The sequence below is a fragment of the Megalobrama amblycephala genome, linkage group LG3 (assembly GCF_018812025.1).
Source record: "Megalobrama amblycephala isolate DHTTF-2021 linkage group LG3, ASM1881202v1, whole genome shotgun sequence".
NCBI classification, from domain to species: Eukaryota; Metazoa; Chordata; class Actinopteri; order Cypriniformes; family Xenocyprididae; genus Megalobrama; species Megalobrama amblycephala.
In genome coordinates, this window is record NC_063046.1 from 17,848,708 (window position 1) to 17,873,496 (window position 24,789).

Genomic DNA, 24,789 nt, shown 5'->3' on the forward strand with positions numbered 1-24,789 from the left:
TAAGTGTTGGTGAGCTTGCGGATTATATACACATTTCTGAGTGGGTGACAGTGATTTGTTATACATGTAAGAAGACCCAAAGTGTTCAGTTGTTCATCCTGGACATGTGGGTAAAAATGCAAATTAAAAAGACAGGGAGGAATGGCGTTCTTGTGGGATGGCAAGGCTTTGAGAGGATTAGTTTGTCTCTGGATGAGGATGGCATTAGAGGAGAGAAGACACGGACTGAGGAGACAAACAAGTAGAGAGGATGACAGGAGAGATGGAGACCTGCTGCTTGTGAAAACAAAACCACCACACCATCACTCCACCCCGACTCCTATATGAGAAGGCTGACAGTGTCCCCTTCTTTTTTTGTCTCACACACAAACCCCCTCTAATGTATGATGTGAGAGGGATCCTTTGTTCAGTCTTCTTTTATCTTTATGAAGAAGGTCATAGCTACTCCCACCAAATCCACCACCCATCACCTGTCTTTCTCAACTCCAGCAGACAGCTGGGCAAACAATCATAACCCTCTCTTCTTCACCATGATCTCTGGAGTCTGCACCCAGGCCTCGGCTCTTAAAACTAGTGACAGGGGCCCCTTAGAGTGATGCCCACCCCATATTAGCACTCAGTCTGCTCATGTATGAGACAGGGTCATCTACGACAGTGAGTCATGAATCTGACAGTCTTGCAGACGTTTGAGTATCAGCGAAAAGTCTGATCCAGATCAAGAGTGGGGTTACATTGTAGTTTTGTGTAATTTTGTGCTTATTTTTCTAAAAATGTACATGCAAATTCCATGCTTTGCTCTGCACAAGAAGTTGAGGTGGCCACTGAGGCTGAATGCATTTCAATGGGCTAGATGTCTTCAAAAACAGCAGATAAGTTTTTCAAGTCGGCTAGTGAGATTCTGCTTAAAATGTTATTTTGAATGATTAAGCCAAATAAAAAAATACAGTAATTGAGCAGAGTGTCTGACACAAAACTTTTCATTTGCTAGTGTAACACCCCTCCGACCCAGGTCCTTCTCACCCCGCTCTGCGCGGGTCTCGAACCTGGGTCTCCGGCGTGGGAGTCGGACGCTCTAACAAGGAGGCTAAAGGCTGCAACCTCTAGCGTCAGTCGCTAGAGCATCTCTTGAGATCAGAGGAGTGAGGTTTACTCGCACAGCAACTACTAGCTGGTCTCCGTTACACTAGGCCTACTAAATAAAAAATAAAAAACCCAATACCCTTTTTCAAAGACTGAACGGCAAGAGTCTTGCAAATGTATCATTGTAACAGCCTAGGAACTTGTAAACACAACTTTGTTTCCTGAGATATTGTATATTTGCCATTACGTCAGGTTGGAGCGTTCCAGTTTGAAAACACTATATTGTGTAAAACATCCACCAGACAGTCTGTCTCACAGTTCCAGTCATTCCCGGACTCCATTTCCCATAATCCTCCCTGCCAATCACCTGCACTCACTCCACCAATCACTAATCACCACACCCAGCTGCAGCACATTACCTAGACTATTTAAGCCCCTCTCTTCCTCACACACTTTGCAAGGTCTTGTATTACTATGGTTTTCATTTCTGAGTGTTGACATTGTGTTACTGATCCTGTCTGTTTCCCGTGTATGTTTCTCTGCTGCCTGCCCTTTGAATTATTTGCTCTGTCTTGGACTTGTGTTTGATATCTGCCTGCCCTGATCTACTGCCTGTTCCATGACCACGATTCTGCCTTGTCCTTGCTGTACCTGTTTGCCATTGTTTGACCACGAACGTTGCTTAATAAAGCCTGCACTTGGATCCCACGTCATGTCCCGACTCAGTACAGTCTGTGTGTCCTAGTCTGAGGCAGGCACTAGGTAAGAGATACCATTAAAGCGACGAAGTAAGGGAGAAAATGAAGATTCAGTGAAATTAATTTGAAAACCAGAGGGTTCTTTCTTCGTTCAGTAGCGCTCTCTACCTAAGTGGTGTCTGAGGAGTTTGAAGACACATTCCATCATCATGCTCTCCTGGGAAGCCCCATTCAAGCTTGTTTTTCAGGAAACGGATGCTCTCTTCAGGTGACTCTTATGTGGATTTGTGTAACTTTGCATCCCAGTGGAGGAAACAAGGGGCCCGGCTACAAAAATAAAGAGAATATACATAAATGTGCATCAAGTTCATTTCGGTTCTGCTGAGCAAGGCATTATTGGAAATCATTATTATTGCCTCCTTTTCAAAATAATTCTGTCTATTACTAAAAAGAAGTTCAGGTATGTCATGCATAAAAATACAAGAGCTCTTTGAATTTGTAGATGCATAAACATCTATTTATATCTCCCTCAAACCTGCCTGCAATGTTTGTGAATTTAATTTACAGGCAGAATTTTGTGTTTGGCATGGGGTATATTTGCTTCTTTGCACCTATCATGCCACAGACAGGGACGTGAATCTCTCTAACCTATTTTAACCCTATATAGGTCACCAGTGTTTACCATGAACATTAGCATTAGCTTCACTTAACATTTGCAAGCCCTTGTTTCAAAATATATCCCTACATCTTTACGTGAACCGGCAGATAACATAGACTGATGCATTATATTGTACATTGTACAGAAAACATATTTTTATGAACAACCCAAGTGGCACACATGCTAACTACCTAGAGGAAGGACTGCTGTTTTTATATCCCAGGGGACTTAACGGTGATTCTCGGTCTCGTGTCATTTAAGTATCAACTTTCTTCAGATGATCCTCTTTTGATTCCTCAGGAGAAATAAAAATAGACACAAACGACACAGTTGTTGATGTATAGCAAGAGTATACCAGCTGAAAAGACCCACTAAAACCAATATGATTTTGCAGACTGGTTAAGCTGGAGGATCAACATTATGTAGTAAAAATAAATGTGTATATATACTATTATATTATAGATATACGTATATATGTATACAGTTCTTCCACTTGAAGAATGTTATTCTGCACTCCTCTCTGGAGATATTGTCAGAGTGAGAATGTGGTAGAAAGGGAGGGTAGCTGGGCAGTTTATTCAACATTTTGTGCATCCGTATTGATAAAGGTTTTTAAACAGATGAAATGGATGCTGCTTTTTCCATCTTTCTCACACTATCTGCTTTTTTCCCCTCTTCCTACATCCCTGCAATGTTTTTCTAGCTTTCTATTGATGTGCTTCACACTGCAGCACAACCTTCATTCTCTCTCTGTATAGCAGGAACAGAGGCCGGGAAAAGCAATTTGACTTGCACACAATGGAGTATGATTAGCCCTGCATGAATGAATTGGAAAAGTATTACTGACATTCCACTAAAAAAGCTAAATAACTGTTATTGTATTGCTGCGTGAAGGCAACGTTTTACTACTGGGTGGATTTTCAGTATATGGCTACAAATCACACACAGACACACACACTCCTTTCTTTAGACTGTTTTATCTGCTCTGCCACAGATTGTCCTCTTTTCTTTGGATGTTCGCATGTGTAGATACTGTATGAATGACAGTGAATTTAGCTTTATGATTTCTCTCTCTTTCTTTGTCCTGTTTCACACACTGCTGTCAGGAGGTGTGGAGGCTCTTTGCCTCCCCCACCTCATCTCTGCTCCCTGTCCTCTGAGGGGCTAACAGATTCGGGGTGTGCACAGGTTTATGGTGTGTTTGTTGTTTTGGGATTTGATCAGACTCAGAATTGTGTGTATGAGCTTGTGTGGACACGTGGATCTCTGTGGAATCAGCACTCTATATCTCTGCTCACGTAAGACACCCTTTCAGCTGCAATAAAGGTCAGTGGATTTATTTCTGGCAAATATATATAATAGTATTTCTGGAGTGGCCCAAAGCAACTCCCTGGACTCATTCCTCACTTCCTTTATATTATCGTCTTAAAGAATGTTCCTTCTGCTAATGTTGCATCATATCCTACCGTGCAAATCTAATGTAGCGCAATATTTTAAAACAGAAAACACATACCCGAAACAAATGTGAGATGTGTCTCTCTTTAGCACAGAGGGCAGGATTTAGGGAATGACTGGCTGAAATGGGGGCACACACCACATGATATTTTCTTGGTATGTGATTTTGTCCATAGTGCCCCCTAAATGGACATCCTCATCACACACACACAGATGCCCTCACACATACAGACAGAACTCTCTATCAGAGAAAAGCAGTAGGAACCGCCTGGCTGATTCTGATTTGCAACATGTTAGGAGGATGTTTTTCCTCCCTCTCCCTAGCAGTCACCTGGGAGCTATGTTATGGCTGAGAGAAAGAAAGACAGAAAGAAAATGCACCCTGACCTGCTCACCTCTGTCCTATTCTCTTTGAAAGTGTAAGGAAGCAGCTCTTCTCCAGGGGTCTGAGTCAGAGGGGCCCAGTGGAGGAGGGCCAGCCAGTGTTGGGTTTCACTGGTTTATATGGGCAGTTTTTTCTGATACACAGCACACAGATAATGAAGAAAGCAGCACAACAACGACCGCACACTTCATCTTTCTCTCACACACACAAAAAAACGGAGGGAAATAGAGATGAAAGAGAAGAGAGAACAGTCACAGATTTATTGAGGGCATGAAGCGTTATTCATGCTATACTTTAAATAGTATTCAGTGTGGAATATTAACTGGAACAGGAAGTGACTTATATGTTCATTTCAGACAATGGAAGATTGGGCACAGACTTATCTGTAAGTTAAATATACAATTTAACAGGTCTGTGCATTAGGATCATTTGATTTTTTTTATTTTTATTTATTTATTTTTTTGGTAAGGAAGCAGAGCACAACATTATTGAATCTGGTATTGATGAATTAGAGCCCAAATAAATCATCGTCTGCACTGGTTTGATCCTAACTGATATTCTCAGCTTGAACATACTACTAAAGAATCACACATTCATTTCCTAATAGTAAAGAAATTAAATTAAGCAAGGTATCTTGTGCATAAATGACATTTTAGATCAGAGATACTGATGAAAAAGTTCCAATTGCTGGGAAATATAGTGTGATAAATGCTTCTGCCTGTGCATCTGGGTAAATAATTCATGCATGTCCACATTAATCTGCAATATACTGAACACTGCAGCTCGTCAATTAGCAGAGAGCTGAAAAGGGAAATTCAGATCCTCACACACCGAAGAAAGAAGTATATATGCAAACATACTGTATTCAAACACGCACAACAGAACACAACTTGTTTTTTTGGGGGGTTTTTTTTGAAAGAAATTGTTTTATTTAGCAAGGATTCATTAAAGGTGCCCTAGAATTAAAAATTGAATTTATCTCGGCATAGTTAAATAACAAGAGTTCAGTACATGGAAATGACATACAGTGAGTCTCAAACATCATTGTTTCCTCCTCCTTATATAAATCTCATTTGTTTAAAAGACCTCCGAAGAACAGGCGTTACGTAACAGTCGGGCTCATTAATATGTACGCCAATATTTAATGTTGAATCCCCCAATATTTGCATATGCCAGCCCATGTTCAAGCATTAGACAAGGGCAGGACGTCTGGATGTGCACAGCTGAATCATCAGACTAGGTAAGCAAGCAAGGACAATAGCGAAAAAAATGGCAGATGGAGCAATAATAACTGACATGATCCATGATAACATGATATTTTTAGCAATATTTGTAAATTGTCTTTCTAAATGTTTCGTTAGCATGTTGCTAATGTACTGTTAAATGTGGTTAAAGTTACCATCGTTTCTTACTGTATTCACGGAGACAAGAGCCATTGTTATTTTCATTAAACACTTGCAGTCCGTATAATTCATAAACAACTTCATTCTTTATAAATCTCTCCAACAGTGTAGCATTAGCCGTTAGCCACGGATCACAGCCTCAAATTCATTCAGAATCAAATGTAAACATCCAAATAAATACAATACTCACATAATCCGACGCATGCATGCAGTATGCATGACGAACACTTTGTAAAGATCCATTTTGAGGGTTATATTAGCTGTGTAAACTTTGTTTATGCACCGTTTAAGGCAAGCGTGAGCTCCGGGGGCGGAGAGCACGCGATTTAAAGGGGCCGCAACCTGAATCGGCGCATTTCTAATTATGCCCCAATTAATTAAAAAAAATCGATGGGGTATTTTGAGCTGAAACTTCACAGACACATTCAGGGGACACCTTAGACTTATATTACATCTTGTAAAAAAAACATTCGATGGCACCTTTAAGTTGTGTAAAGTACCTTGAAATCTATCACAGTTTACACAAAAATGTTAGGCACACTGTAAAAAAATATTTTCACGATTTGTGATGATGCTGGAAAATTAAATTCATTGACAAAGTAATCATTTTTAAAACTAGAACTAGTTTATTGTCATGATTGTTATTGACTTTAAACAGTGTTTCACAATGAACCCTAAACCAATACAAACCACTAAAAACGGTCGAGTATTCTTTCTTTATATAAATATACATGTACACATACAAATATATGCATATGTACATACACAACACTGACCGTCTGTGGTCAGAGGGGGTTACAAACATCAACTTTGGAGATGACAAACTGATAGAAACAGTGTTTCCAATGCAGTCATTTTACCTGGACCTGAATAACAGAGAGTGACTCACATGAAGAACTGAACGGTGAAACATGATCTCTTGTGCCATCTTCACTTCCTCTACAATGACACCTTTTCTGTGAAGAGAAATGGCTGAATGGCAAAACAGTTAGCTGAAGAGTCATACGCAGCACAAAAGTCAGTGCTTGCTGGAGTTTGTCCTCAGGCATTGTTGTCTTGCCTGTTTTCCTGCTGAGCTCCAGAATTAAAGTTTGTATGGTGGATTATGGAGATACACATTTGAACTGTGCTAACCTTGCAAGTGCGTTACATTTCCATAATCATATGCAGCTCTGAGGGGGGTTAAATAGCTATACACAAATACAGTTTGCGCTGAGACATCAATGCATAATGAACAAAACACATTTTGTCAGTCAAGTCCTCGCAGGTTACACAGGTTTTTTTTACACAGAACTTTACAATGCAGATTCGAATAATGCAAGGTGATATTCAATGTTTTGTGGAATACCACAGTAAATATCCACAGTAATATCCAAACGAAAGAACAAGTTGAACATGAAAATGCTATTAAATGACAAGAGCATCCAATAATATGCAGCAGTGACAGAAATAGCACCATTGTTAAGAGATTTTCAGTGCTTCAGTCGTGAACACAGTTTTACAGAAGTGACGGTCATCTTTACATTCACCATATCATCGACAAAACTGAATGTACAGCCTCTGTAAATTAGCTGAGATTTGTTAGGAACCTAAAAGAGGGTCAAATTAGACTTGTTTGTTGTCATTTTAACACAAGAAATGAAAGAACTGTTAGTGCCATCCATTTAACGCTCTTTAACATATTGTGCTTGCTAACTAGCCTGCTATCTATTCTGTAAAATATTAGATTTTATCAATGTGAATTTCACAACAGTACAAACAATTCTCTGGAAACAGCACAGGATTTACACTTTAGTACTTTACAATAACAAATATGAATATTCCAGGTTAATTTCTATGGATTCTATGTGTGTCATGCTGTCGATTAAACACCAATGCAGTAACAAACTTACTATGGAAGCCAAGAAGTCAAGTGGGAGGCCCAGCAAATAAACATTTAAAATATGGAACTGTATCAAAAGCAAAAACGTAACTTGTTTTAGCATGAGACTATTGTATTTGCAAAGTTATAAGTAACTGCAAAGCACATGGAATGGAGTTGTCCAACCTCCACCTAAAGGAATAAAATCGGTTCTACCAGAAAAGTGAAAAAAAAAAAAACTCAGTTAAACAGTATTTAAAGGATTACTTCACTTCGAAATGAAAATTAGCCCAAGCTTTACTCACCCTCAAGCCATCAGGTGTATTTGACTTTCTTCTTTCTGATGAACACAATCGGAGGAATATTAATAAATATCCTGACACGTCCAAGATTTATAATGGCAGTGAATGGGACCAATGATTATGAATCTCAAGAAAGTGCATCCATCCATCATAAACGTACTCTACACGGCTCCTGGTGGTTAATAAAGGCCTTCTGAAGTGAAGCGATGCATTTGTGTAAGAAACATATCCATGTTTAACAAGTTATAAAGTAAAATATCCAGCTTCCGCCACTCCCCTTTTTACGCAACGTCAGTTACGCTTTCTTCGTAAGTTGAATACGGAAGGTGGTCTGGTGAAAGATAGATATTTTACTTCACAAATGCATCGCTTCACTTCAGAAGGCCTTTAATAACCCCTCGGAGCTGCGTGGAGTACGTTTATGATGGATGGATGCACTTTCTTGAGCTTTGTTGGTCCCGCTCACTGCCATTATAAAGCTTGGACTTATCAGGATATTTATTAATATAACTCCGATTGTTTTCATCAAAGAAGAAAGTCATACACCTCGGATGGCTTGAGGGCAAATAAAGCTTGGGGTAATTTTCATTTCAAAGTGAACTAATCCTTTAATAAATAATTCATGCATTAAAAAACATTCTATTTTTAACCCCCACAGGCCACTTTTCTGCTTCCATTGTAAGAGTATCACAGTAAACACATTTCCCATTCATTTTTATGAACGGTACAGAACTACAAGATTTTACTAACAGTAATAAACATCATCATAGCACTAGATGTTCACATGGTAGCATCAGAAATCCCAAGATGCTACTAGAGACCTCGTGCTTCAGTAAGTGAAATGATTTGGATATCATTCAGACCTTTGTGATCAAGGTATGTAAATACAAGTTTAAAGCCTCTGCGTGAGTACAACTGTGAAAGCGAGCATATAAATTCCTCTCAGTTGGGCTGCTATGGGTTCACACTCCTATGTAATCCTGGTTCTTGAAAGGGGCTTTACAGACTGAAACTGGTACATATTATCCCGTACAAAACACTGTTTGTTTTACAGATTCAACGTTTGAACGTCTTTCTGCTGTTGTGAATAGGTCGGTGTTGCCATAGTGCTGGCGGGAGCTGAAGCTGCTACATGTTAATGCCTCATCCCTGAGTCTCCCTGGGGGAATCTGGGACACGGCACTAATGCTGACACAAACATGTCTCTCTTTACATGCGTGTGAGCGCGTGTGCGCGTATATAGGATGCGAAGTGGGTTCTAGTGGCGAGGGGCCATTTTGGTAAAACGTCCTTTGTTCTTTCATGGAATTGAGCCAGAAACGATACTAAAAATTGAATGGAAACAAAGCGAGATCAAGCACTATGAGCAGAGCAGAAAGTCTGTGGCTCTAATGCTTTATCACAGATACAGACTTTTCAGCATGATGATTATCAACACAGGTTCCATGCCTGCGAAACAGCTCAGATTACCCCTTTATTTAAAATGCAGATAAGGACTAAATACCTCCCTAAAAGGCTAAGAGGAGGAGAAGCTCAAGATGGATTTCATGTCACTGGTCTGAGGTAGCACAGATAAACACGACATGATCTGATCAACTGAAAACAGCACCTGTCCGTTTGTGGTCCAACATCCACCCTGATTCAACCATATGAAGCATTGCTTTCTATAAAACAAGACTCAGAGGTCATACTGGCATCTTATAAATATTATAACATGAAGCCTGATGATGCTTATTACCATTTTAAAAATGCTCAATTGTACTGATCTGCACACAATAAGTTGACAAACATCACAAGACCAAATCCATCAGGAAACAATTAACAAAGGTGCACCTAACCGCAGATGGCTTTTGGAAATGTAACAGTATTGAGAATTGCTTGCGTCGTATTATTACAGGAATGTCAAGAGTACCAAAACTGTACAAAAATGACATTTCATAGAGACTTTAATTATTAGGGACGAAGTTCTACAGCACAGCGTATCAAATACCGGTGTTCAGACTCTTTTCCATTAATTCTATTCAACACAGCCAAAGAATTGATCACTTCTCTGTACATAGACAACACAAAGCATCTACAGTCTCCACTGACAACACTACAATGCGTTCGGTACAATAAATATACAGCACATAGTTTCAGTCTTTTCTACATTGTGATATACTGTGCAGTTCTGTTCCAGAAACAGGATTTGAGTGAATATACCTTATATGAATGGGATTTTTTGATTATCTAGGCTTACTTTGTCCTTAAAAAGATTGAATACAGAATTTGTGGGCGTTATGAAAATATGCAAATTTGACTCATTATCTACACTCATTCATGATGATTATTTTTAAATTAAGAAAAAAAAAGGGATAGTGGCAAAACCGACGGACAAGTCATCTGAACCAGCGGAAATAAAGCAAACATGACTGTTTGATACAGACAAACAAAAAAAACTAACACTTTACATTCACAAAATCATAGAGCATGAAAAGCTAAAGCAACGCACTGATCTGCTAAAGGGCCCAAAGGAGATGTTCTCCTCTGATGTGTGAATATATGTGTGCATGTGTGTGTACTATACAAAAAATACAATCTCCCCATCGGAATAGGAGCGACCTGAGAGCATGACTGCTGTGTCGAGGTAGGTTACTAAAAAAATATATATGCACCATAGCACTATGGGACACCAGAGGAGAAAGAACATCTTGCTGGTACTTTCAACTCTTCCTCCCCGCTAAAAGAAACAGCTGGTCTTGGATTGGGTGGCTGAGCACACAGTGAAAAGCAATTGAAAAGCAATTCAATAGCTGGCCAGACATATGAAGAGATGACCGATGGTAGCTCAGGCATCCTCTACTCAGCATTCTGAGCATTCTAATGCCAACAGATGTTATGGTTGCGAGTTATGTGCGTACATCTGATGCACTTTGTGCTCCCTGGTCAATGTGGCACTAAAAACATGAATGAGGGGCTTGGGACATTAAAAAAAAAAAAAAAAAAAAAAATTTAAATTATGGAACTCCGCATAGAAGCCGTGAGAATCTCCAGTGGCTTTGGCTCCTAATGGAATGTTCACTTCCTGGAGAATTCTAGAATGCCCAGTTCTTCCATAGTTTGGCGTTCACATCATAACATGCAGCAGAGTAGCCTCAACAGTAACAGCCTCTAAGGGAGTTGAGCTTGTAAATGATCACAAGTCCTGTAGTTACAACCCAGGCAAAGTTTCGATTCTTCACGAAATATCACAACACGTGATATCTAATCTATATCACCACTTACTTCTATCAGCACCCATAGAAACATTGTATGTGCTTAATTCTGTAAAGAACGTTTTACATACTTGTTCATCCCCCCTTTCCATTGTCACACGACATGCAAAACACATGAAGTCAAACTATTAAATTCCCTAAACATCATTTTATGTTTATATTCAGCTTTGCGTACGGTGGCCTCTCTTCTTCCGGCGGTTCATCTGAGAGCAGTATTTTTATCCTGAAGACATTAGTAACAGTGCAGTTTATCTTAAAAAGTCTTTCCATTTTCAGCGTCAACTATGATTAAAATAAAAATACTCTGATCAGGAAACATAGAACAAAAAAAGAATTCTACGCGAATACAAGGACACTATCAAAACATCTTTACAAGCAGAATTCATAGAACAATGTCATCTGTCAACTGGCATGAGGTACTGACATATCAAAACACAGCAATTAATCACCATAGTGAAGCCAGTATCTTACAAACAGAGGCTGTGTTTCAATATGAGAAAAGAACCACAACGACAATAATAACATTGTTATTTTGAGGTAGAACATTGACTTCAACATTTGGAAGTGCTATACGTTGGATTTTTTTTTTTTTTTTTTTTTTTTTTTGCTTCTGCAGGAAGCAGGAGAGCGGCAGTCCTTGAAATCTGAGGTAGAGAAGCACCCTTTTCTCTTTTGACTGAATGCATGATGTGTATAAAAACAGAACAGACAGCAAGATGCAGATCTCAAAGACTTTCAACAAGACATTCATTCCAGCTGAGGTAGGTTTTTTGTTGCAAATTCTAAGGTTCACATAGCTGAGTCTAAAGTCTTTATGAAGGTTGAAACCCAATAAAAAATAAACACACACATTGATATCAGTGGGAAAAAAAATCCTGAGAATAGATTGAAATCCCTGGAAGAAAGTATTGGTCTCCGCTGGATGGGATTGTGAAATCATTGGTAGGTTGAGAGGAGGCAGCATATCAAAAAAGAGAACTAATGTGTGGTACTAGGAAAAATACTTCTCTGTTGCACAGAAGTCATCGAATAAAGTCACTTATAGATACTAGTGACTGGAGAATGTACCATATGCTGCCAGTTGTAACTACAAGAGTGTATTTGTTCACCTACCAATGAGGAATAATAGCTGTCCATCACAGAACCTCATCCACTATGAGGCCAGAGGGATCCCGGCAATACAGTCCAGTGATTCCCACAAAGGGAACTTAACTTACGAATAATATATTCTTTGCACGATAAAAACAGAACTAAAAACGACGAATACTTCAGTTAACCTGAGTTGGACAGGAGTCTGAGTAGAGGATATTCTTGGCCTTCATTTCTTCATCAGTCTTCATCCTGTTGGCCCTCTGCTGGATGCTGCCGGAACTGCACCTCACACTCCTCCATCAGACTGAAGTCATCAAGGGGAAGTGTTGAAATCTGAGTTTCATTCAATGGACAGGAGACCAAAGAGCTCTCAATCTGAAAATAAATATATACAAATAGAATGAGGAAAAAACATGGTAAACATAACCAAACATGGTAATAATAATATAGTACTTTAAAGGTTTAGTTCACTAATTAGCCCAAGCTTTACTCCCCCTCAAGCCATCCTAGGTGTATATGACTTTGTTCTTTCTGATGAACACTATCGGAGTTATATTAATAAATATCCTGACGCATCTAAGCTTTATAATGGCAGTGAGCGGGACCAACGAGTATGAAGCTCAAGAAAGTGCATCCATCCATCATAAACGTACTCCACATGGCTCCGGCGGGTTAATAAAGGCCTTCTGAAGCGAAGAGATGCATTTGTGTAAGAAAAATATCCATATTTAAAGTAAAATATCTTCCGTATTCAACTTAGGAAGAAAGCATAACTGATGTTGCGTCAGTTACACTTTCTTCGTAAGTTGAATACGGAAGGCGGTCTGGTGGACGCTAGATATTTTACTTCATAACTTGTTCAATATGGATATTTTTCTTACACAAACACATTGCTTCGCTTCAAAAGGCCTTTATTAAGCCCTGGAACCATGCTTTGGATGGATGCACTTTATTCAGCTTCATACTCATTGGTCCCATTCGCTGCAATTATAAAGATTAGATGCATCAGGATATTTATTAATATAACTCTGATTGTGTTCATCAGAAAGAAGAAAGTCAATTACACCTAGGATGGCTTGAGGGTGAGTAAAGCTTGGGGTAATTTTCATTTTAAAGTGAACTAATCCTTTAAGTTATTGTGAGGTCAAGGAATCTCAATTAGTCAATCAGTTATGCTTTTGTTTTCAAAATGCATATCTTTCCATCCCACTTTTTCATGCACTCATAAAGTTGTTCTCTGAGAAGAACCATAACCATGCAATCAACATGTCTATAAATGTATGCATTTTTCCCAAGGCTCACTGTGTGGGTGGTGTCAGGTGGATGGGAGAAGTGGGATGGTCCTGAGAAGAGTCTCTCCATCTCGTTGGAGTCTGTGCAGCTCTTTGCAGTGTGGGCTCCTCCATTCCCATCTGGGCTGAACCTGTGGGGGCCGTTAAGGGCCAAAGCCCCCTGTGAGGAGGAGGACTCTTGCAAGACTCCTACTGGGTTACGGCCCGCCTGTCGGGTGGCCTGCACGGTTTTACACATCTTCAGCCTGCAAAGACAGAATGATTCAACTCTGCATCCAAAGAAGTATGTTGACTTGAAAAAGAAATTGATTTAAAATAAAACTCTTTTCTGACACCTAACGCCTACAGCAACTGCATTCACTATAAAACAATACCAGTGGCATACACACATCGACAGCATTGATTTCCTCACCTGCCCCTATAGCTGAACATGAGGAAAAGGACACAGAAAATAATGCATGTGACTCCGATGTGGATGCCGATGATGATGCCTGTGGTGGAGCTTTTATTCTGTTCGTCTTTTACACAGTCGCAAGGGGTATTTAGCACTGCAGGAAGAGAACACACACATTCACACAGTCAATGTGACTGAGTTATTATGCTTGCATGTGTAGGAGTGAACAAGTGTGTTGCATCAGGCACCTGATTTCTCCACTGCCTCCTTGAGCGACACAAAGCGGAGGGTGGCATTGCCCTCTCCATGCTGGTTAAAAGCCAGAATCTTAATTTCATACACAAAAGAAGGATCTGTCGAGAGAGGAAAAAAAGAGGAATATTAAACATATCTCAATGGCAAAATGACTTCTGACTGACATGTTACGATTTTTTGTTTTGTTTTTTGGAATACAAAATGAATTGTGCATTGTTGTAAAGAAAACAGGCTAAATGTTTAATAATAATAATAATGATGATGATAATAATAATAATGACAACCACAACAACAACAATGACTGACATGTTATCATATGCTTTTTTAAAGGTCCCGTTCTTCGTGATCCCATGTTTCAAACTTTAGTTAGTGTGTAATGTTGTTGTTAGAGTATAAATAAAATCTGTAAAATTTTAAAGCTCAAAGTTCAATGCCAAGCGAGATATTTTATTTAACAGAAGTCGCCTACATCGAACGGCCAGTTTGGACTACATCCCTCTACTTCCTTCTTTAATGACGTCACTAAAACAGTTTTTTGACTAACCTCCGCCTACAGGAATACACAAGAGTTGCGTTTGTAGAGTGTGTTTGTCGCCATGTCGTCGAAACGCTGTTATTTTCATCCCGCAGTCCAATCACCGGGTCTGATTCCGGCTCAAATTGATAGGGTAAAATTAAAGACATGTTTACAATAACACTGAGCGCTGCATCTCCACGTTATGGTAAGAGGCGTGACTTTTCCGGGCAAGATGCGCTAAACTGCTGTCGAATCACAACACAGGAACCGCTGGCACAATCAGAACTCGTTACGTATTTCTGAAGGAGGGACTTCATAGAACAAGGAAGTCATCAGCCCGTTTTTATGACAGTGGAAACAGCGGTATACAGATAAGTAAATTATGTGAAAAATAATGTGTTTTTTACATGCGAAACATGAACACATGTTATATTGCACACTATAAACACAATCAAAGCTTCAAAAAAACACGAAAAACGGGACCTTTAAATAAATGTACACATTAATTGTGCTTCACTGACATGTTATATTTTTATAAATACAAGCATTAATTGTGTTTCACAATAATGTAACCCACTGGTTTTTAACAGGTAAATGTAAATAAATAAATAAATACAAATAAATAAATAAATAGGGCATTGAAAAAACAAGCAAATATGTAAATAGTTTATAAATCCATGCATACATTAACTGTCCCGTTGTTAACACAACAAAAATACAAAAGAATATAACATACGATTTTTAAAATTTTGTTTTATGTATTATTTACAAAGAAATTTGTTCTGCTCTTATTTCATGAATAAAGCCCACTGTGGCCAGACTCACCCAGTTGAGTGATGTTGTACTGGGTCACATTACGTGGGAAGGTGACGGGTCCTATGAAGAGGGGGACGGGGACCTTACGGTAGTAGAGATTGAATCCTTCCTGCTGGCCCATCTTAGTGGAGGGCTCCCACGTGGCCTGAACCACACTCGAATTAATCACCTTTGTGAACAAGGTTGGTGGTGCAGGGACTGCAAACACAGAGGAACAAGAGAAAATTTATTTTCACAGGAAATACAACAGGTGGGAACTTTACCCTGAACGACATTGAATTAATACGGTGAGTCATTTCTTCAGTTGGCTACTGTCAGCACAATTAACAACTTAAAACATCTGGGAATTATATAAATATTAAAAAAATGTTTTTTATACCTTCTCCCAGAGTGCTCTCCACAGTCATCTCGGATGCTTTACTGGCTCCGCGGGACGTATAAGCCTTCACATAGAAGCTGTAGCTGGTGGAAGGCTCCAGATCCCCAATTACCTGCTGCAGCGTCATTTTACTCACAGCCTCCTGGTACTCCATTTCCACTGGGTCTGAAAGTAAAGTGTGAAGGTTGAACGAAGGAAAGAAAGAGACCATGAGAGACCATTATTAAACACTGAAAAACGGTATGAGAGAGAAAACCAAATGGAGAAAGATGGAGCAAGAGAGTGAAATCATTGGCGTAAGAGTAAGGATTAACCCCGACAATTGCCCACCTCTTAATGTTGGCAGCTCTCTTAGTCACATTTATGGCTGCAGTAAAATGTTATATTTCCATATTATTTATTCATGCCAAATTGCTGTAAGTGATAATACACATTATAAATGGCTCGGAATCCAAAACATATCCCACAGTGCTGTAAAGCAATGAGGCTGCAGCAGATGAAAGATACTATAGACATATCTGAAATCTAAATTACAGCAGTGGCTATTAGTCATTGTAAGACCACAAAGAGGAGAAAGGGTGAGAGAAAAAAAGAGAAGGCTCAGCAGAGGACATTTAAGAGCACTTTAGCATTGGTCTCAGATCAGCTGTTAAGCTCTATTTGCTCCAGCACAAATAAACATCAACATGCAACTTTAAATCTTCCCAGGAGAGGGAATGATATCTGAATACACACACATCATGCTGAGCTTTCAGAAAAAAACACTCTCGCATTCTTTACCACCAAGTACTTTTATGTGTGTTTTAGAATTTTGATTTCAGTCAGACTACAACAGTAACTGCTCACCTCACTTTTATATTTTTGTTTTTGAACCACTGGTTTTGTTTCCAAAGCTCCAGTATGTAATGGCACTTGCGTCTACCTGCTACGAATGTACAGCAAATGCTCTAAAGAACGCTGAAGGTAAGAAATGAGATATCCAGCTCTCTGCTTGCTATGCATTAGTCAGGCTATTCAGGAAAGTGAGTGAAACACACAAAGACATTTTTATCAAATCATACGACATTAATACCGGTTCACTTCTGCGATTTAGTATGATTGCGTTCATATCAGCAGTGAACTGTACCAGAGTTCACATGAACCGTTCCCCAAGACCACCCTTTTTAAGCAACCTCGGGTACAGTTCGCGGGTGCGCACCCGAGTTCGTAAGACAGCGTTCACAGTTTTCCAAACGAACCGAACTCTGACATCAATTGAACCTGGGTGCACACCAAAAGTGCTAATGTGAAAGCACCCTAAGGGTGTTCACACTTGGCATGTTTGGTTTGATTGAAACGAACCCTGGTGTGATTGCTCTGTTAGTGCGGTTCATTTGAACGTGTGAACGCTGCCATGCGAACGCTGGTGCACACCAAACAAACGGACCAAGACCACTGAACAGGTCTCGGTCCACTTCCAAGTTAACTGTGGTGCAGTTTGAATGATATATGAGTGCAACACGGACCAAAGACGTGTAAACAAACCAAAAACAGGAAAATGAGACCCTAAAAAGGACAGAATGCTCATGCATATCTGTTTTTTTCCCCCCCGTCATAGTCGTAATGTTGCCCATCTCAGTTCAGTACAGGCATCAGAACCATGTCTCCTCACAGCAGATCGTTTGTGTGTGTGACGGAGGGATTCCTGTCTCTGTTTTGACTCCTTTACACATTTTATAAGCTCTTCACAGTAAAAATACCATCATATGTAGGCTACAAACATACAACGAGCGCATTTATTTCAGCACACTGCATTGTTTTGGATGTTCGGTAAGTTTCGTCTCAAAATAGGCAATACATCATAAAAGCCAACCATTCAGGTTGTGAACATATCCATATGCTTTTAGGTGTAGTATCTTTTGGTTCAGTGATAAAATCTGAACGCTAAGCCGACCAGGACTAAATTTTTTTTTTTTTGGACCGGACCAAAAGAACCAAGGGAACCAAACTACAAGTGTGAACGTACCTTTAATCCTTTGAATGATTAAGGGTATTGATGAAGATCGATGAAGACTCTAGCTCAACTACGTAAAAGTGTTCAGTTTGTCTCTTTCTGACATGCTGCATAGATTTCAATTGCTACCACAGCTGATGGCAACAGGAAAAAAGCAGTGATTTGCTATCGACTTTAAATCTCACTGATTTCCATAATGAGAGAGCCTAGAGTGAAGACTGAATAAAATATGTATTTCATAATGTTTGTGGAAATCTGCATTTACACTTTAAATAAAGTATCGTTTTACTGAAGAGCATTTTACATTCAATGTTGGAGAACAGCTGAGTAAATTAGATTTATTTGATTTTGCGTGCTTGTGTGTGTGTGTGTTTAGGTTCATAAGCAGTTTTCCTACCAGCAGTCTTGCGGATATGGAGCACATATCCAATTATGTCCTGAGTGTTTTGGGTGGGCTCTTTCCAGGACACCTGAATGGAAGTTGGGGAAAGGACATCTGCACGTACATCTGTGGGCACACCCGGCAACCCGTCAGCCCACAGCACGGTCAGACGAGCACTGGCCTGTGTGGAACCTGCACTGTTCTCTGCAATACACTGATATATGGCCTCATCCTCCTGGGTTACTCCATAGATGGTCAGAGTACTAGCAGAAGAGGAGAGAGAAATATAGAGATAGATTATTAATCTGAGCAGGAAAAACTAATGTCAGAAAGCAGGGATGTGCGATTCGGTATGACATTTGTTATCAGCTGATATAAAAGAATAAACAAATTATCAGTCAGTATTGAATATATATCAACCAATATTGGATATTTAATTGCGGATACTTATTTTCCCTACTTTTACATTTAAATAATCTTTACCATCATCTAACACTCATATAAAGTTAATCTTTAAAGATTAACCTTATGTGAGTGTTAGATGATAATAATTTAATAACACTTAAATCTAATCTTTAGTAAATCTCAAAATGAATATCCATCTTTAATATTGAACTTCATAATATTGTATAATATTTGCATCCTATCAGAAAGTCCCAAGCACACTGACACATGTGTCTAACCTTGTTCCCAGTGTAAATGATGTAACTGGTATGAAAAAAGCAGATGCAACAAAACAAACCATTTGCACCCACCATCTCTGGGTGCTCATTAACATGAAGCAAACCCAACCATCTGTCAAACTCCTCCCTTCTGAATCCTCCTTTTCACTTTTTTTATTCTTCTCACTAGTCCTTATTTTTCTGCTCTCACTCTTTCAATGTTTTTTAACACCTCCTCCATTGTGCTCCCCTTCATTGCTGGGGGATACGGTGATGGTGGATGGGGGGAGCATTATTAGTGCTGAATATATAATCAGGAGTTTTATCTCCCTTAATCCTGAGGCCTTGAAAAAAAATGAATTTTTACCACTTAAAGGGCCAGGATATGGAAATGAGAGCTCTCAGCCTACTGCGACTTCTTGCTAAACCACACCTTCTTTTTGTCATCTATTTGCATGCAGTTTGTGTTCTCTGACAAATGGCAGGGTTGTTATGATATTGCTGCTTCAGAGTGAATGGGAAAAAGAGAAGGCGTTCAGTGTATGCGTGTACGTGAAAGCATTCCTTTAAAAGCCTGTAGCCTACAAGCAGGGGTTTTTCTACATGCTAGTCAGTCTCAGAGATTATCGTCCTTTCTTTTATTCTTTTCATGTCTCACCACCAGCCTCCAGCAATCTTTATCTCTTTATGTACACCCCTCAAACACATACGGTAGGTGCTACAGCACTCAACTCTTGCTACATTTACCGTACCAAGGTGTAGATATAAGCAGATGTTTTTTATTTTGTATCTTGATAGTATGGGATCACGTTTGTCATCAGATTTTTTAGGTCAGTGTTGCTCTGTGCGACGTGGCTGAATCAATTTCTGTGCTCAATTCGAACGTCTGAAATGGTGATGTCTAGTGGTGCAAGGTCACTTTCTCTCAGTTTGATGGGATGAACCTTCACCCAAACAGCAAAATCCATCGCAATCTTCTAGAAAATGACTGAAGAGACCTCTTCAAACAGGCTTTTTGCAGTTCTTGCAGTCAAGAACCTTTCTGCACTTAAACTTCTGCTCTGGTACTTATGGAAATTTGAATTGTATTGGTGCTTATTAGTATATTGCCTTCTTCCTTGGATTAATCCCTTGTATTATTCATCATTGTAAGTAGATATGGATAAAACAGTCTGCTAAATTAATAAATGTATTACAAAGATAAAGAAAAAAAAAATGGACTCTCTTCTGCCAAACTGCATCTTTAAACCTCATTTAAAGGTGCTTCTACTGTACTGAACCAGCTTGACATTGTGTGAATGTATGGAGTGTTTAAATCAGCTGTAAAACATGCTAACAGATCTCTGACGGAGGAATGTTGAGATAAATAAGGAGGGCTGGTTGGCAGCTTCAGACCACTTCCACTTTTTCTGTACAGCCAACACACACTAATTAAGCTGACAATAAAAATCCAGCTGTTTTTGTACTTTCACACCAGCATGACATGCCCCCAACCCTGAGCTCTATGGACCAACTCTGAGCCATGATTCATAATGTCAAGCCTGCTCTCTGAGGAACAGTGTAACAAACATTAGTCTCCCTACAAGCAGCACAGTCAGTGTCAGTTACTCCAACTAAGGCTCAAACATACCATCTATACAAGTGGTTCTCAACCTTTTTGATTCCAAAGACCCCTCATTGTCCACAACAACATTCAAAGACTTTTCCAGTTGTTCAATATTTACTGGCTCAGTTAAGGTTGAGTTAAGGATAACATTTTTTAAAAATATATTTTATTTAGCTTATTAAATATAACTTATTTTAAAGGGTTAGTTCATTTTGAAAGTAAATAGTCAAGTCACCTTTATTTATATATAGCGCTTTTTACAATGCAGATTGTGTCAAAGCAGCTTTACAGTGATAACTGGTAAATAATTTTGGCTGCACAGCAGCTCTTAAAGAAAATGGTGTCATTGTCCAGCTTAAGTAAGTTCAGTATTGATTCATTCCGTTGTAAAAATCAATAATTAGTTACTTTATCTATATATCAGGACTGGAGAAAACAGTTTACAAATAGGGTCAATTTGAGTTCAAGTTTACTAAATTAGTTGGCGTTCGAACGTAAACACAGAAGCACTGAACTGCATTCACTATGTCAACTGCGTACGAGTCTGACAGGGAAGAGAAGAAATTTTTGAATAAAGTTATATGAACGAAGGTCTTACAGGTTTGGAACAACATGAGGGTGAGTAATTAAAGACCAAATTCTCATTTTTGGGTGAACTAACCCTTTAAGAAACATAAATAAAAATAAAAGACTTAACTTTTAGCATTTAAAACAATTGGTTTTAGTTTTATGTATAAAAAGTACAGTATGAAAAAATGTATATCAAGTTTAACATTCACAAAATATTACATTCAACAGTGTTACAAAATGATTAGTGTTTTTAAAGATTTACTTCTTTGTAGATTTACTACAGAAAAGGTAAATGCAAAAATAGATAATGACCATTCAAACATCCAATACCAAACCAATACCAATAAATTAGAAATATCTGCCAAAAAAAAAAAAAATTATTTATAAAATGTAAAAACTTATTTGCTTACAACAAAAGTGCTTTATTGTTGTTCAGAATACTGATGTTTGAAGAGGAAAAGCACACAGTGTGCTGGGACCATCTGCACCCTCTCTATCTGTCTATACATTCTGGCCTCTCCTTGGATTGACGGAGAGCATCCCGAGACAGGAGGGCTGCTATTCAACACACTGAGAGCATGTTTGCACAGTCGTCACAGAGCAGTGCCTCTTGAATGGGGTGGTCACCCTTATTCACAATCCTCTAGAAGAGAGAGAGACAGGGAAAGATGAGAAGTGGGTGGGAAAGTGGGAGTGTTAGGTAGAGGAGAGACATATTAGGCAGGGGTGCTTAGCTGTCTCTCCACTCAGTGAAAGCCTGGTGGAAATGACTGATTGCAGGAGAGGTCAGAGGTCAAGGCCAGAGCTCACTCCATTTTGCATGGGTTGGAGGAGGGTAATGACCAAGAAGCGCATAATTGAGTTTAAAAAGGGACAAAAAGAGGGAAAGAAAGGGAAGAAATGAGTACACTGTTTTTGACTGCTCAGCTGCAAAACATGGTGAACATTGTCCACATGGTTCTCTCAAATAAAGATTAGAAAAAAGTTTCTAAAAAAGTCTCTGCATGGTCATTTGTTTCTATATATATATATTTTTTTTAACTTAGAAGACAGTAGAGACTGGACAAGAAAGTAGAAATACAGAGCACAGGCCCAATTCAAACCTGTGTCCATGAGTATGTGCATCACTCACCTACTTTGAAGAGTTTCCAAACTACAAGATTAAAAATGATCAAACTCAGCAACAATGCACAATCACACATGGATGTATGCGCAGTATGTTAAATACAGACATAATATATAACCACCTTCAAAGTCCTTCTAAGCGCAGGCCTGTGCCGTGTGATTTGACTGCGGGTCACTGTGGCATTTTGATTACTGCTGTAATAGTGTTTTATGTTTATGGAGCAGGCAGTGACCCCACCCTCTGCTCCTGCAGCTACTGAACCGCATGACCTCCGCTCAGCTCTGACTGCAGCACTCTAACACATGTCTGCAAACCTGCATGGATACAGTCAGAAACCACATTCACAAGTGTTTGACAACGATACGACTGATTTAAATGATCAGATCTAAGTAACAGTATTATACAATGTCATAATCAATCATGGTGACACTATTTGAAATTTAATTGCCCCTTTTTTCTTGTCATTTTCTTTAACACTGGTCTTCAATGTAAAGATTCACATTTTTTTTTTCTTTTTTAAATATCATTTGAATATCTGAATCATCTTTTAGGCCTTTTTCTCGAGTATTTGTCAAAAATCCCAGACAATGATGACACTATTGGAAATCTAATTGTTTTCTTTTATTATTGTCAGTCTCCTTGAATATCACCAGTGTTTTCATTGTAAAGTTGCCTATGTGGTATCTTTTTATTATTATTTACTTTTTTTTTTTTTTTTAAATCTCATTTGATTCATTTCTACAATCCTACCTTTTCTATATAGTCACACTGGCCCAAAATTTGTCTTGACCTCCCTTGCCTGTACTTGATGTTATGGTTAACTGCAAAGCTAAATTCAACTTAAGGAGATGTTTTTAGTTTCTCTCTCTCTTTCTCTCTATTTGTGTAGGTGTGTTTGGTTCTGTCCTGTGACTGTACTCTTTATTTTTCAAAATTGAAAATACTACAATAAACATAATATAAAAAAATGGATTAGACCATTTTGGTATAATTTAGGAATGCACCAATACTGAGATTCTGGCCAATACCAAAATGTTTGTTTGTTCATTTATCCATGTCTTTTTAGATAACTGGTATCAATCTCAGACAGAATAATTTGCCAGGTCTATGGAAACCCTACTTAGAGGTTGTTCCACATTATTAAGCAAGTCACAGTTCTCATGCAATATGGGGAGGAAGAAAGATCTTTCTGAAGATGAAAAGCATAAAATAGTGCAATGTTGTGCAAAAGGCATGAAAACAACTAATACTGAGTGAAAACTGAATGGAGATTATCGAATTATCATTTGTGAGTGATTTAGAGCACAGCAGAACTCAGTCAGATAAAGGCTTATTAATGAAAGTTCCTGTCAAAAAAATTACGAAAAAAAAAATCGTTAAATTTCGAGAAAAAAGTCGAGATAAATTGTTGAGAATAAAGTCATTAAATTATGAGAAAAAAGTCGTTAAATTATGAGAACAAATTCATTAAATTACGAATGTTCTCATAATTTAACAACTTTTTTCTCGTAATTTAATGACTTCATTCTCATAATTTAATGAGTTTATTCTCAACATTTTATCTCGCCTTTTTTCTCGAAATTTAACGACATTTTTCTCATAATTTAACGAATTTGTTCTCGTAATTTAACAACTTTTTCTTGTAATTTAATGACTTTATTCTCAACATTTTATTTCGACTTTTTTCACGAAATTTAATGATTTTTTTCTTGAAATTTAATGAGTTTATTCTCAACATTTTATTTCGACTTTTTTCGCGAAATTTAACAACTTTAATCTCGAAATGGTTTTATTTTTTTATTATTGCTTGGCCCTAATCCTCTTCCGTAGTTACAAACAAACATTTTCTTAGAAAAACTAAAATTTGAATGTTTATTGTACTGAAATCTTACTGACATATGACTTGCATAATAATTTGGAACGCAGCGTACACACAACTCACCATTGTTACACATGCACAGCAACAGACTCCAAACGCACCCTTAAAAGAACAGTTCTCATCAAAAGATTTGAAAGAGTAAATCTGTGCTATGATCTAATGCTCTCTCTTTAAGTTAATGCCCTTTGAATTAGTGCTATAATAGTCGAAAGAAAAAAAATGTAAAATGCAAAAGATATCCAAATCAGCTGATACCTATATACAACTGATAAATAATGATAAAAAAATTGCTCATATTGGCTATTATGGTGCTGATATACTGTTTATTGTGCATCTAACATTCTTCATTGTTCATTCAATGATGACAAAAAAAAACATATTGGGAAATATAATTATGGATGTAAACAAATTAAAATTCTGGCTGAAGTCAACAATTATTTTCTTGTTATGGCCGACAACTGATAAATGGCTGACATTCAAATTGTTTTTACTATTTTGTCTAAATAAACAAAAATAAATAAATAAATAAAACACTGAAAACTAACATCAGCCATTTTAAATATTATAAGTGAATATGGGCATGATAACATTAGAATGTACACTATGTGTATGACCAACAGCATGACGCATGCATAAATGTACACATACAGTACAAAAAAAAAAAAAAAAAGACATAAAAATTAAAACAATCTGAACTCCTGCTTCTAGATGTTCCAAATTTACGCAAAAG

At 38.3% G+C, this 24,789-nt stretch overlaps 1 protein-coding gene across 3 annotated transcripts in view; it reads right to left on the reverse strand.

Annotated features, from left to right (window-relative positions):
• Window positions 1-11,449: 11,449 nt before the first annotated feature.
• igdcc3 (immunoglobulin superfamily, DCC subclass, member 3) overlaps window positions 11,450-24,789 on the reverse strand; it is a 100,238-nt gene continuing 86,898 nt past the window's right edge. For all 3 annotated transcript variants that reach the window (XM_048184375.1, XM_048184378.1, XM_048184377.1), the window contains exons 8-14: window positions 18,232-18,479; window positions 15,842-16,006; window positions 15,472-15,660; window positions 14,123-14,227; window positions 13,893-14,028; window positions 13,491-13,725; window positions 11,450-12,563 (exon numbers count right to left, since the gene is read on the reverse strand). In XM_048184375.1, the coding sequence (XP_048040332.1) occupies window positions 12,426-12,563; window positions 13,491-13,725; window positions 13,893-14,028; window positions 14,123-14,227; window positions 15,472-15,660; window positions 15,842-16,006; window positions 18,232-18,479 (1,216 nt within the window). In that variant the 3' untranslated portion in view covers window positions 11,450-12,425. The remainder of the gene's footprint in view (window positions 12,564-13,490; window positions 13,726-13,892; window positions 14,029-14,122; window positions 14,228-15,471; window positions 15,661-15,841; window positions 16,007-18,231; window positions 18,480-24,789) is intronic.